This window comes from Hyperolius riggenbachi, chromosome 10 (genome assembly GCF_040937935.1).
Source record: "Hyperolius riggenbachi isolate aHypRig1 chromosome 10, aHypRig1.pri, whole genome shotgun sequence".
In the NCBI taxonomy this organism is placed as follows: domain Eukaryota; kingdom Metazoa; phylum Chordata; class Amphibia; order Anura; family Hyperoliidae; genus Hyperolius; species Hyperolius riggenbachi.
In genome coordinates this window covers 138,854,074-138,869,639 of record NC_090655.1, presented here as the reverse complement: position 1 = coordinate 138,869,639, position 15,566 = coordinate 138,854,074, and the positions used below count along the sequence as shown (strand labels likewise).

Genomic DNA, 15,566 nt, shown 5'->3' with positions numbered 1-15,566 from the left:
TGCTGGGCCGATTTTGATCAAATAAAGTGCAGCACACGCAGCCGGCACTTTGGCAGCCGCGTGTGCTGCCTGATCGCCGCCGCTTTGCGGCGATCCGCCGCGAGCAGCGGCGAAAGAGGGTCCCCCCAGCCGCCCGAGCCCTGCGCAGCCGGACCAATCAGTTCCGGCCAGCGCTAAGGGCTGGTTCGGAGGCGGCTGACGTCAGGACGTCGGCTGACGTCCATGACGTCACTCCGCTCGTCGCCATGGCGACGAGGAAAGCCAAACAAGGAAGGCTGCTCATTGTGGCCTTCCTTGTTTATTCTGGGCGCCGGAGGCGATCGGAAGAACGCCTCCGGAGCGCCCTCTAGTGGGCTTTCATGCAGCCAACTTTCAGTTGGCTGCATGAAATAGTTTTTTTTTAATAAAAAAAAAACCCTCCCGCAGCCTCCCTGGCGATCTCAATAGAACGCCGGGGAGGTTAAGCATCTCTTCAGTATCACTTTAAATGCAGTGATGGAGGTCCATCCTTCCTCCTAAAGGCAAACGCTATATTTTTACTTATCAAAGTCTGTCTCCTCTCTTATAAAGATACATGGAGCAGTAATATTTGTGCAGCCTGATTCATGTGATTTATAAGCTCACTTAGTGTCAAGAGAAAATCCATCCTCGGTTATGGAGTCACATTAAACAACACTTGGAAGCAATGCTTTTTATTTATGGATAGAAAGAGGTACTTTCTAACTCAAAATAAGGTTGTGCGTTTGTAATCTTGGCATGTGGCCAACTGATTTATATAGTGTGTGATTTTAAGTCATAGCTTTTCTCCCACCCAGCAAACCACTGTAAGTTTATACATAGAGTTATGTTTCAATGTTCATTTTCTACCACTGTATACAAAAAAACCCCCCTAAAAAATAAGTAAACTGAGTTGTATATGTAAATATATTTTTACAGACTAAATGTATTTGTGACTGGAGTAGGCAATGTATTGTGAAACTATGTGGGTATAAGTAGTAAGCTAAATAAAGGCTGCTGCGTTTTTCGAAGACGGGATTCTGGGACGGATGAGCAGCTGGGAATACTCAGCATGAAGTACAGTACTGTGTTCAGGGACATCGCTAAGCTGTGCCAAGATACACACATACAGCAAGCCTTTAATGATGGTGATATATCTGAAAACTAGCAACGTTTTGGCCTTAAAGCTGAACTCCAAGAATAGGTCTTAACTAACATATCACCTGGTACCTTAGATGACAGTTTGTACACATTACCTTCTTTGTGTCACATAAGGATTCAGAAGTAAAAAATCCAGTTTTAAAAGCCAGGACACAAAACACTGTTCCCAGGGCCCCTGGGTTTTCAGCAGCATTGACACTCACCGTTCCCGTCCAGTGCACTCCTCCATTTTACTGTATGCACTCCCCGCCTTCATCCTGGCAGCTGCCCTCCTCTGTGACCCAGCACATTATTAAGTAATGGCGTGCGTCTGGTCATGGAAGAGAGGTGCCCCTGTGAGGATAGCAGAGTACGGACTAATGGAGTAGTGCGCCACCCAGGACAGGTTGTTATGCTACCAAAAACTCTGCAGGGGCCCCAGGGTCAACAATGAAGTAAGAAGGGAAACCTGGTGGGTGGGCGGCAGCTGGTCTGGGGAAAATTTGCAAAGGAAACCCTAATGCCTCTTTCAGGGTGGGGGTGTATTAAGTGGAAAGGGGACACTCCTGCGCTTAGCTGAACAATGTGGCCCTTTAATATGAGGTTTTTTGCACTTGGGTGCTGCTCTCTTTACTGGGTGGTGCCAGTGACTGTTTGCAAAAGACAAAATGGGAGGGGGAGAGCGCTCCAATAGTACATTACCTTTGATATATGTAAAAACATGCTTAAGTGTTGCACCTACTATTTAGATAGTGTAATTGAGCGCATCAGTACCGCCGCCTGCGGGTCACCTCGTTCTGTGACAGCCTGGCCAGGGCTGACAGCGTAGATGGTGCGGAGAGCGGGGCTGCTGCCGGCGGTGAGCGATGCACACTTGCCGTCTGACGTCACTACCGGTTTCGGTGCTTTGCCGCGCCTTCTTCTGGTCTAGAAGAAGGCGCTATTGGAGCGCTCCCCCCCCTCCCCTTTTGTCCATAGCACATGTATATATTAGGTTCGATTCACAAAGCCGTGATAAATGATAACCTCAGCGCGCGGGTTAGCGCGCATACAAGTTTGTGTGCGTAATAGTTAGGTTGCGCGCATTAACTTTCCCCGTTCACGCACTAACCCATATGTTAGCACGTGAACGGAAAAAGTTAATCTGCGCAAACCTTTACTATTACACACGCAAACCTCTACGCGCGCTTTTTTTTTGCAGGAGAACTTAAGGCCATCTGTCCACCAGCTGAAGCTCAGCAGAAGATACACCTTCTGGAATGGCGCCGAGTCCTGACCTCAAACCGATTGAGATGCTGTGGCATGAACTCAAGAAAATGATTTACACCAGGCTTCCCAAGAATATTGCTGAACTGAAACCGTTCTGTAAAGAGGAATGGTCAAAAATGACTCATGACCGTTGTGCACATCTTATCCGCAACTACAGGAAATGTTTAGTTGAAGTTATTGCTGCCAAAGGAGGTTCAACCAGTTATTAGATCACATACCTTTTCCACCTGCACTGTGAGTGTTTACATGGTGTTTTCAATAAAAACATTTAATTATTTGTGTGGTATTAGTTTAAGCAGACCGTGATTGTTTATTGATGTGACTTAGATGAAGATCAGATCACATTTTATGACCAATTTGTGCAGAAATCCATATAATTCCAAAGGGTTCACATACTTTTTATTGCTACTGTATATATGTGTGTGTGTGTGTGTGTGTGTGTGTGTGTGTGTGTGTGTGTGTGTGTGTGTGTGTGTGTGTGTGTGTGTGTGTGTGTGTGTGTGTGTGTGTGTGTGTGTGTGTGTGTGTGTGTGTGTGTGTATATATTAAAAAAAATATATATGAATATATTTAGATATATATATCACAACCTCACCAACACCATCCTAATATATATAAATACATAAAGGGCAGGGGCGTAACTAAGCCCCACCGGGCCCCCCTGCAAAATTTCAAGCTCGTGGCCGTTTTTTGGGGGCTGGAGGGGTGGCAGCATGAGGGGAAAGCCTTGCCCAAACCGCTTCCGGAAGTGACGTCAGCCGCTAGAGCGAGAAGTCGGCGATGGAACGCAAGGAAGAGGGTATGTATCCTGACGCCGCTGCTGCCCGCTGCCCACACACGTTAACTAGCTGGAGGGAAGCGCAGAGGGGAGAGCCCCGAGGTGAGGGAGAGGGGGGAACTACCCCTCTCCCCGCCGACTGTGAGCAAGGCTTTCCCCTCATGCTGCCACCCCTCCAGCCCCCCAAAAACGGCCCTGAGCGGGCCCCAGCGGGGGGGGGGGGGCCGGGCCCCCCCGCGGGCGCAGGCGCTGCAGGGCCTATTGTTACGCCCCTGATAAAGGGTCCATAAAAACAATTCAAAAAATAGGGCTACTAACCCATCCAACCTCCTGACCCTTGATAAATGGGGCTGCAGTCCCCATAGATCCAAAAAGATGGAAGCTACCAAGATCCACAAAAACAAAAAAATGAAAAAATATATGCTAGCAAAAAAATGGCCAATATGTGACGTGTAGACTCTATATGTAGTAAATGGCAAACAAGCAGGCTTCGTTCTCTTAGGTTAATGACCCCCCCACTCGCAGGGGTCGCTGATGAAATGAAGAATGTGGTCCTGAGGATAGTATTAGCCAGGAAAAGCCCCAAGCAACTTCTTGATTAAATCAGAAGAGTTGTTCCTTGATAACAAGAGCAGTCGGGCCATTAAATTGTACCACCAGCATCAGGTATATAACATGTGCAGACAGATGCAGACAGACTGGGATGTGAATTGCAGTTCACATCCCAGTAGGACTGGTAACTATGCTGGGGCCCATTCTATGGCAATGTGATTTCTCTACGCTGCATCTACTGGCCTAACATGCTCCTACTGCATGAATAACTACTTTGCCGTGTCTGTGCTCTATTGTGCTTATGCCTGGCTATATACATGTTGGAACATTCGTTCAACTTCTCACATAATCAACAGCTGGTTTATCTGTCTGCACATGTTATATGTCTGATGCTGGTGGTACAATTTAATGGCCCGACTGCTCTTGTTATCAAGGAACAACTCTTCTGATTTAATCAAGGAGTTGCTTGGGGCTTTTCCTGGCTAATAATATCCTCAGGACCACATTCTTCATTTCATCAGCGACCCCTGTGAGTGGGGGTCATTAACCTAAGAGAACGAAGCCTGCTTGTTTGCCATTTACTACATATAAAGTCTACACGTCACATATTGGCCATTTTTTTGCTAGCATATATTTTTTCATTTTTTTGTTTTTTTGTTTTTGTGGATCTTGGTAGCTTCCATCTTTTTGGATCTATGGGGACTGCAGCCCCATTTATCAAGGGTCAGGAGGTTGGATGGGTTGGTAGCCCTATTTTTTTAATTGTTTTTATGGACCTTTTATGTATTTATATATATTAGGATGGTGTTTGTGAGGTCGTGATATATATATGTAAATATATTCATATATATTTTTTTCAATAAAGTATTTTTTCTATCTTCATGCACCCAAGAGCCAATTCTCTTTCTTGTCTATCGTATTATATTATGTTGGCACAGTGCATGAAGATTGTGATTATTGCGAGATTTATATGGTGATAATGGTTCCCAATTGACCCACACTCCTGACTTAAGAGTCATTACTTTTTCATATATATATATATATATATATATATATATATATATATATACTGTATATATATATATATATATATATATATATATATATTTATATATATATATATATATATATATATATATATATATATAGTAATAAAGCCATACTATGATCTCTCTTTTTTTATATCTGAGCATGCTTCAATGATTTGAGCAGCTGTACTATAAAGAAATGTGGTGTTACATTCATTACACATTCTCTATGAACGAGTCACCACAGCTCATAAATGATAATAGAAAACTGCAGTTTAGATTTTCCAGAACTCACCAGAGATGTTCCTTCAGGCTGCCTTGGCGGAAGGCTCTGGAGAGGCATCTTCTTGTATTTAGCAGGCAACATTCCCAGTATTACCTCAATCGTTTCCCCAATAACTTCTGGAGTGCCAGGCTGTGAAGATATCAGCTCTAACTGTTGTCTAAGAATAACAAGAAAAAGATTTAACTATAAATAAAAGCAATGAAATAATATTAACAAAGCATATCTATCTTGTAACACTAGGTAAAAATGTAACTCAAAAGACACCCATGTTGGACGTTTAAATCTATCTTTACTTACCTGGGGCTTGTTCCAGCCCCTAAAAGTTTTCGGGGCCCCTCAGCGCAGCTCCGATGCTCCCCGGTGTCCCGCTGGCCGCCTGATAGGGTTGGCGATTCGAACGCACTCAGGTCTTCAGGTGCATAATGTGTCTGCACAGACTACTGTGTACACACAGCATTCATGTTTATCAAAAACCATCACTGTCAGTTCAACAGCTGTGCACCAATTGACTGCAGTGACTGAACCAACAAATATGGCTTTCAGAGATATTGTTGTAACAAAAGTTCTATCTAGAGCATATCTGTACATTGCTTGGAAATTGGACGTTGGCTGCCAATTAACCAGAGCATCTACTTGAAATTCTAACCTATAAAAGCTCTTGTCCGTATTTCTTGTCCGTATTTGGCATACACCTCCTCGCTATTATCCAGATATCACCCCAACCACAATCTCCACTATGCACATACACGGTCTCTGTCTTCTAGAATCATCTTTTCTTATTCGTATACACAAATCTTCCTCTTCGGGAATTCCTTACCAAAACAGATCCACCATTCAACAACCTTTGAAACCTTTAAGTGTACCATCAAAACTCATCTATTCAGACAAGCATACATTCTAACCTAGGCCACTCTCTTTCAGACTCTGCTGCTTTCTGCAGAGTACAATATAAAAACATTCATCGCCTGCAGATAGACACCTTGGTCCATATGCAATTAACTTTTTCTCCTGAGTTTTCTCCTAGGTGATTTTTTTTTTTTCTCACAAAAAATTTTTATTGAGAGAATTGTAGCAAAAATACAAACATTCCTAGGTGATATTTTTAACTTGTCAATAAAATGCCTTTTAAGTCCCTAGAAAGCAAGAACATATTCTAAATAATTTTAATAGTACATTTTCTGGCCCTGATAAGGGCCAGAAAGTTATTTTAAATAGAAATGAAAAATTATCTCCAAGGAGAAAACTAAGGAGAAAAAGTTCATTGCATATAGGCCTTTATGTATTGTCTTTTGCTTGTTCCCTCTTCCTTAAAGAGAATCTGTACTCTAATATTCTTACAATAAAAAGCATACCATTCTATTCATTATTTTCTCCTGTGCCCCTCTGTGCTGTTTCTGCCACTCTCTGCTGCAATCCTGGCTTGTAATTAACAGTTTTAGGCAGTGTTTACAAACAAACTAACCAGCTTCTAATAGGCTCAGCTAAGCATAGTGTGTGAGTCATTCAAAGTATGCAGGGGGCCTGCAGAGGGTGTGTATCGCTTCTACCAATCACAAGCAGCCCTGCACATTCCACACAATCAAGCTTTAGCCCGACAAACAGGACAGAGGAAAGATACATTGATTTATTACAGTGACAGTGCAGTTAGGAAAGACTGCAGTAAGCCAGAGCAGATTAGAACAGGCATAGGAACTTATAGGACAGAAGAACTAAGGCTGAAAAATTTGTTACAGAGTCTCTTTAAGCCTCATGCATACACTTAAAGGGACTCCGAGCAGTGCAGAAACTATGGAAAGATGCATATCATTTTAAAGCTCTCTTTCTCCTCTTTCCAATGATATATAAATCACCACCCTACACCTTTTAGTTTTCGCTATTTTCGCGATTGAAATTGCCGCGGCCACGATTTCAATCGCGAAAATAAAGAAAACTAAAAGGCGTAGAGCGACGATTTAGGTGTCGCCAGAAAGATGAGAAAGAGAGCTTTAAAATGATATCCATCTTTCCATAGTTACTTGTATTACACAGGACGACACTTTCCCCAGTGTCAGCAGCTCCATTCAGCAGAAAAAGTCGGCCTGTGTAATACAATGTAACTATGGAAAGATGGATATCATTTTAAAGCTCTCTTTCTCCTCTTTCTGGCGACACCTAAATCGTTGCCCTACGCCTTTTAGTTTTCTTTATTTTCGCGATTGAAATCGCGGCCGCGGCAATTTCAATCGCAAAAATAGCGAAAACTAAAAGGCGTAGGGCAGCGGTTTATATATCATCGGAAAGAGGAGAAAGAGAGCTTTAAAATGATATGCATCTTTCCATAGTTTCTGCACTGCTCGGAGTCCCTTTAAATCTTTTGCTCATGCCACTCCCCTGACTGCCGTGTGATGTCATGCACATGTCACTCCATTGTCCCTCCGCTCCTGCATGGCAGCAGATCATGTCAGCTATATAGCTGGCTTTGCATCTGTTGAGCCCGGTGCAGCGATGTTGCCTGAGGGATTGGGTCCCGATCCCCGACGGGCGACATCCATCCCAGGGGTGTATGCACTTTTAGATTGATTTGTGATCACTTAAAAGAAGGGAACTCGTCTCTATTGTTTTCTTTGTATATATGTATATTTGCTGTATATTCTTTTATAGCTACAATGTATTAGTCACTATGACATTTATGTTGCCTACCAAAGCTGTATTGTGTACCAATGGATTTGTATGTACCTCTGCTTGTTTCTTACACTGTAAAGTGCCACAGAAGATGATATTGCTATATAAATCTAATATAGAACACAAACTATAATAAAAAGTTTGTAACAAACCATGACTCATATAACATCGTGTTCAGCAATGACAATGAGAGTGAACATTAGCAAACCGATACATCAAACTGCCATCTGTAGCTATAAATATCACTGCTAATAGCCTTCAATTAGGTCAGGAGTCGTTGTAACACATTTTGATTACTGTAAGCTGATCCTATGCTATAGGCATCGTAAAGCATTACCTAGAGGTGATATGAGTTCCAAGGAGAGATACCAAATTGACTGACACATTATGACTTTCCTCAGAAACCGCTTTCTTGAATGTGGTACCATCAAGAGACAAATATGATTTGCTAGAGCTGTTCCACGATACCCCCAGAACCTTGGGAAAAGAAACAAAATTGGGTGAAGGACTATATTTTAGTAGTTTAGTTGTTAGATATAACAATGCACTATCAACAAATATTAAGTTATTTTATTCCATGTGCTTACATGGCATATAGCCCTTCAAAGAATCAAAACCAATCTCATCTCATCATTTTATTTTTAGGGGGAGGGGGTGTGGAAGATGTTGGAAGTACATGGCTGGGACCAGGAGGGGCATGGCTTGACACCTATAGCAGCATCTTAGCCAAAATTAGGGACCTTGCTGCTGGGACTACTGAGATGGTAAGTCTGTATACTAAGCAGCCTTATCATCAGTTAGGGCTCAGCCACAGATTGCGTACGCAAAAAAAATGCAACGACTTTTATGTGATTTTAATGTAAGTGGATGAGAGCAATTATTAAAATTAATCACAAGTGCTCAGAAAAGCGCTTATAGTGTGGCTAAGCCCTTAGGCCTGAAATCCACTAGCAGCGCTTCTCTATGCCTTTTGTAAGCGCTTTTGATTTGAAAACCTCTTGCTATTGTAATGCTATGGGTGTGATCCCACTTGAGGGATGTGATTTTTAAATAATCCCCGATAGCATCACATTAGCAAGAGCTTTTTATATCACAAGCGCTTAGAAAAGCGCTGCTAGTGGGTCCCAGGCCTCAGACGAATCTCCTTTGCAAACAGAAAAAAAAAATAACAATAACAAAACAAAACGAAAAGCAGAAAAACTGACTCCAATGAATGCCTATGGGCCTGTATCCACTAAACGCGATTTTTCGGATGCAGATTTTCCCATAGGCATTCATTGGAGTCAGTTTTTCTGCATCCATTCTGCATCCAATCTGCGTGTAGTGGAAATAGGCCCTTTTCCACTACAGGCCATTGCGATGCTAAATCGCGAAAGCACAAACAGCTAGGGTTTTCTACACAACATAGGAATCGCGGTAGGTAATTTCCACTACCGCAATTTGTTTTTTAGCTAAAGCGCGATCGTGCTGCGGAGCGATTTTTGCTGCGATTTTGCTATGCTATGCAGTGCACAGCAAAATCGCAATCGGCGGGAAAAATTAGGACTTTGCTGAATCACAATCGCTAGCATTTAGCACAAATGCTAGCGATTGCTAGTGGAAAAGGGCCCTTAGAGCCCATTTCCACAACACGCAAATTGCTTAAATATAATAAAAATATTGTCTATAGTGTTTACACACAATATTGTTGTTTAATTGTTCCTTAGTAAAACATGTATGTTTATTGATATTGTATTTATTATAGTATTTATATTTATCTTTTGATATAATTTGTGCTGAATCACATATTTTGTAAGCCACTTATTAATGTGGATGCCTCTGCTGGAGCCTCTACCTATTGCACATGCTTAGACTAGAGTTAGGAGACCTGGCACGTCACATATCATGTGACCCAGGTCTTTTCAGACACGTGCGGCGTGCGCCAATCAGAGTGCACGCCGACCCGATTACGGCGCTCCGATTAGAGTATTTAGACCAACTCAATCCATCATCAGTCAGCCTCCTTCAGAAGCAGCCGGTGCTGCAACCGCGTCAGTCGGTTTCCCCCTATCTCCTGTCCCAGACACGTCGGTAAGGCAGTTTGCATTTATATGGGCACGAATAGCCCTTTTTATTAATCTGTTTACATATATTCACTTGTTTACAATTTGTATTGTTTGTACGCTGCACTGTGTGCGTTGTGTGTGCATGTGTGTCCCCGCTGAATTGTTTGCGGACATACATATGCACGCAGCTCCACACACAGTGCATATATGTATTTAGGTCCTGTGTACATGGGTTTTTGCACAATATTATTAATGAAATATTTTTTGCTTATGGATTTTTAGGTCCTGTGTACATGGGTTTTTGCACAATATTATTAATGGAATATATTTTTTTGCCTATGGATTTTTAGCACTCATTTTGACAGATAGAGGTACCCACCTTTTTGCTATATTGCATTCACATATTTGTGGACTGTTTATTGATGGGTTCACGTTAGAACCTTCTTTTTTGCACTAGTAGCACTTTTTTTCATGGTTTTCAGACTACTGGGGTTTCATTGATCTAACTAATGTTTTTTTCATTTTTTATAAATGCCTGGGACAGGATTACTAATTACCATTAGTTTCAATTGGGAGATTTTAATCATATTTTAGTTGTATTTTATTCCTGATATGTATTTTTGACCTTAATAAAAGAGACTTGGTTATTTTTGCACTATAGGTGTGTGAAGCCTCTATTATCATTCATATTTTATTAATAATAAGTTCTGCCTAAATTGGCCCCTTTTCTTGAGTGTGTAAGATGCAAATTGCATCCATTTTCCACACGCAATTTTGGCTGCGAAATGCGGCATATTGAAATCAATAGGCTGCATCTCAATCATTTGTGGAAAAAAATGCTGCTTGCTACAGTTTTCCGCACAATGCATTGGAATCCGCATAGCCATGCATGTCACCGCATTTTTAATGTTTGGTTATATGTTGTATTGTCTCACAAGAGTTATACAGTCTTTCACAGAGTGTTCCAGGTAGAGGCGTATCTAGAGGGGTGCAGGCATGGCTTGTGCCATGGGTGCCACAGCACCAAGGGCACCATGCCTGCTCCTATGCTGCGCTGCCATGCTTACCCCGGTGCTGTGTCCCCTTGCTGTGTCCTGATGCCTGCCCCTGTCCTGCTCCTCCTTGTCTGCCCCCATGTCTCCCCGTCACTCAGACTTCAGATCAGATTAATTCTGTCATCTGGGGAACGTGGCTACTTATGTATGTAAGGCGCACTTGGCTTATTCTTAAAAAAAAGAGGACAGAGAGGGAATAGCAAGCGATATTCCCAGTAAAGTAACTTCAGCAATATCCCGAGCCAAAAAACACAAGCAGCTATAACACATGTACACGAGAAAGGGTGTATTTTTTAGGGGAAGGGGGCTATGACCAGACGGAGGGGAGGGCGCAATTTCCGTATTTGCCATAGGCTCTATATGACCCAGATACGCCCCTGGTTCCAGGGCTAAAATATATGAACTATTGACCTTTTTATATCTATCCCCTGCAATCAGAAGCTGTTCTCTGCAGGCAAGATCTTTATCGCTGTCATTTTTTTAATGTGAGGGTTACGATATAGCCCAACTAGATCATGACAGGGTTACTGAGATGGTAATTTCTGAGGAGACAAAGCGTAATATTATGCTGCCTTGTCACCTAAGAATATAGCAGTCCACTAGAAGATCACAATAAAAATGATGTGCAAGTTTATTGTAACAAGAGTAATAAGTGTGCCTACTGGTACCACCATTCTATGGCTTGAATAGATTTGTAATCAGAAAGCTATTAAAGAAGATTTAGACCAATATTGCTGTTTCATATTCAGGCTCCGAGCCAAACTAAAGCCAAGGTCCCTGAGACCTACCCATGAGTGTGTTCCCAGTAAATTCTGCAGAACCACATTTCTAAGAGCCAGGATAAATAAAACTAGTTGTCTACAGTTTAAAACACTTACATTATATTACTGGATTTAAAAAAAAAAACCTTTTTGTTGTATTCCTTGTATTATTTCGTAAGGGTGCGTGTGTGTGTGCGTGCGTGCGTGCGTGCGCGCACGTGTGTGTGTGTGTGTGTGTATGTGTATATAACTAACCCACAGAATTTAAATGCTAACTAAAAATATAAGAAAACAAGTTCTGCATTCAAACAAATTAGTATTCAATTATTTTATGTCTCCATTTTCTACACAAGCCTGTAGTCATTGGACATCATTTGTAATTGTTTTAAAGGGTTTAAAAGATGTGGTTATGTTGTCCAGCATGTCCATTCAGATGCCAAGTATCATTTTCTGCTACCTTTGCTCTGAGAAATGGTGAGATGATTCCCAGCGGTGTTTCTTCTGGACACTCATGCAGTAGCGTATCACCCAGTACACTGGATCACTGCAACAATCTATTTATAAGTAGTGTTGGTGTTTGAATTCGGAAGAATAAATCCAGAAAGCCACACACCACACTGTGGTGTGGTGAAGTGGACAAAGTCACAAAAGTGGACAAAGTCATGTGGAGTTTGCCCACGTTCGGTTTGTGCTGCACTTTATGTGGAAGGTGGAAGCATCGGAGTCACCCAAAGTGGGCGTGAACCTTAAGTGAATGAACTCCCCATAACCCTGTCCACTGCTTCGGGTGCTGAAGTGTGGTGTGTGCCAGAATTTGGGTTTCGGAATTCATTCTTCCGAATTTGAAGACCAATGCTATAAAGTCATGCATACCCTGCTATACGTTCTTAATACTGTAGCTAGCCTGCTAGTGAATTCTCCCAGCTGCTCATACATTTCTTCAGTTCTTTAAACTCTACATTGGGTGACAGAAAAATGTGGAATCCATTTCAAAATCTGCTGACTTTTAAAGCCTTCCTGATTACCAGCCATCTTAAGACCCTATGGAAACTGTACCCTACTCTCAACAAACAAATTGAAATTCCCAGGATCTACTTAAAACCATATACAGGTATAGACCTTTTCAAATGCAGCCTCAACTCTGGAACTTGTTCCCACAGTTAGTCTAGAAAGCTTCCCCCCTGAACATCTTCTAAAAATGTATTTGTTTTGCTGTGCTTATATGAATGCATTTTTCCTACAACGACTTAAGTCCCCTGGGGGAAAGATGCCAGAAAAAAAATATTATTATGTATTGTTAAAGAAAGAAAGAGAAGGAAAACCAACTGGTCGTGGTCGAATTGATTTTCCCATTGTTTTGCCTCTGGTTAACCCCGGGAGACCACTGTTTCTCGATTGAACTGTACATGTAGCTGGACTAAGCCTAGATCTCACATGGGGCCATCAGACTGGTGACTGAAACAATCACAAACAACTAAATTGCCCACAAAAACACTATCTGTACAGTGCATAAGTACACCCCTAGCCAATGTAAAAAAATATCTGTTGAACACTGACGCTATGGAGTTGTTTTTTTTTTTGTTGTTGTTGTTTTTCACAATAAAACACGCTATGGAGTTTTTAAATGTTTGCGGGTGGGGCATTGCATCAAAAAATAGTGAAGACAAGGTGAAGAGGTCTGTACAGAGTGGAGTGGACTTTTGAGATCAGGCAATGCTCAGATGCTCAAAACTCAGTTTGAATTGCAGGCATCTCCAGACTCTTTAGTCAGCATAATAGGTCTGTTTCCAAACTGGAGTTTACTTTAAAGTGACTCTGTAACAAAAATTACAACGTTTTTTCTACCATCCTACAAGTTCCTAAACCTATTCTAATCTGTTCTGGCTCACTGCAGCACTTTGTACTATCACGGTCTCTGTAATAAATCAATGTATCTTTCCCTTGTCAGACTTGTCGGCCTGTGTCTGGAAGGCTGCCAACTCGTCCGTGCTGGTCTGTTCCCCTATGCACACTCCAGTGTGTGTGTATTTACATAAGCCAGCAGCGTCTCTGCTATCTTATCAGTGATAGAAGAGAGCTGGATAAAAATCCTCCTCTGTTAGGCTGTGAAAGTAGCTGGCTGACACATACTGAGGAATTACAAACACAGGCACAGGCAGAGCTGTCTGCAGGAAGCCTGTAATGTTCAGTGCATGAGAGAAGAAGGGGACAGAAGGTAAACACACAAATGATCTTTTAAGATTCAAAAGGAAAGCTGTATACAGCCTGCTTGTGTATGGATGTATTTTCTATGTGTGGACATATTGTACATCAATCTACTTCCTGTTTTGGTGGCCATTTTGTTTGTTTATAAACAAACTTTTTAAAACAGTTTTTGACTACTTTTAATGCGGCGGGGAGCGGCGAAATTGTGACAGAGGGTAATAGGAGATGTCCCCTAACACACTGGTATGTTTACTTTTGTGCGATTTTAACAATACAGATTCTCTTTAAAGCTTTAAAATAAACATTTGCACACTGAACAGGCCTTGTCAGCACTTGCTCTAGCTTCCATATATTATATATATATTGTGAAAGAAGAAGCATAACAGCATCTTTATAACATCATGTAATGTCTACCAACCATTGTAAGATGGGTCCGTAAAAGATAAGATAATGGATAGTTTTTTTTTTTCATAAAATATTTATAGCTTTGTTTTACATTTGTGCATTATTTTTAATCTTTATCTCCTTCTTTTTTTGTTTAATAAACTCTTATTTTTAATGAATGAGACTAGCTCTGGAGGCAGTTGTCTGCACTTATTCCAAGACATTTCTAGGAGAACATAGAGAACAGAACAGATTCTCTTAATAAGCAGATAATCAGAGACCAGCAGCCAAGCGAGAGAGAGAGGCATGTTGGATGACTGCCTAGAATGCAGCTATTATGAAACCGCTGACGCAAGTAGTGGACTTCACCTGTCAGCTTGCCCTGACCCCTCAGACTACACCAAATGCAGTTCCAAAGGTGAGCTAGTGATAGGACCCCTGGAATTGGACCACCAACTTTGCCTGACATGTTAAAAATAATGTGTATTTCTGCAAAATGTTTTTATTAGATTTTTGATTTCTGTTCTCGGGATGAAGAAACAGATTTTGACACTCCACTAATTAGCCTTAAGGTTACAATAGGTTTAATGTTGACGGATGAACGAAGCACAGGGTCAGGTTAGCATCACTGATGAATCAGTTCAGACGTTTAGGTTAGGCATCATTTAAAGAAAATGGGGTAGGCTTAAGTGAAGGGTTAGGTTACAGTTATGAATTTGGGAGTGATAGTTTTGGAGTTAAATGTAGCGGAAAAAGTACCCAGTAAGCTCACAGTGATCCAGACCCACTAGAATTTTATAAGGGGCTCAGAGGGACCAGAAAGCTAAACCTACTTAAAATGATATGGAACATATGAATTTTACTTATTAAAACAGAATTTGCAATGATTTAACTTGATGTGAGCAAGAAAGAACTTCCATGGTGAATCACTGCTGGATATGCAATTCTGGAGTGCAACACAAAGTGTAAGTGAACTCCCTTTTTATGTGTGTGATGAAGTGTGGTGACGAGCAAATTCTGGTTTCCGAATTTCAGCAACCCAAATTCAAACACCAACATTATTGCCAGGCGCCTAGACTACCATTATTCATCAGCAGAAGGAAGAGGACAAAGCAACAGGCTGGTCATTGAAGAACAGGCGAGAACAGAACATTATTACACATAAATTGTGACAATGGACACTAAAAAAAAACATTATTAAAAATGAATGTGTATTTTAAGGCCGTTAAGGGATTTTAAAGTTGAGTCGTATATGTAATACTCTTTTTATGTGCACTGCCAGTAGTTGAAGGATTAGCTTTCAGATGTATACCTTTGATCAGACCCTGAGCATACAGATTCAACTTTCAGACTAGTACAAAATGTGAGAAAGCATTTTGAATGCAATCTTTAAATTATATTATGT

The 15,566-nt window shown here is 41.3% G+C and overlaps 1 protein-coding gene across 2 annotated transcripts in view; it reads right to left on the bottom strand.

Annotated features, from left to right (window-relative positions):
- The window catches only part of LOC137535676 (microsomal triglyceride transfer protein-like), a 101,639-nt gene that overhangs the window by 52,642 nt on the left and 33,431 nt on the right, over positions 1-15,566 (bottom strand). For both annotated transcript variants that reach the window (XM_068257540.1, XM_068257541.1), the window contains 2 exons: positions 8,049-8,188; positions 5,060-5,207 (listed from right to left, as the gene is read on the bottom strand). In XM_068257540.1, the coding sequence (XP_068113641.1) occupies positions 5,060-5,207; positions 8,049-8,188 (288 nt within the window). The remainder of the gene's footprint in view (positions 1-5,059; positions 5,208-8,048; positions 8,189-15,566) is intronic.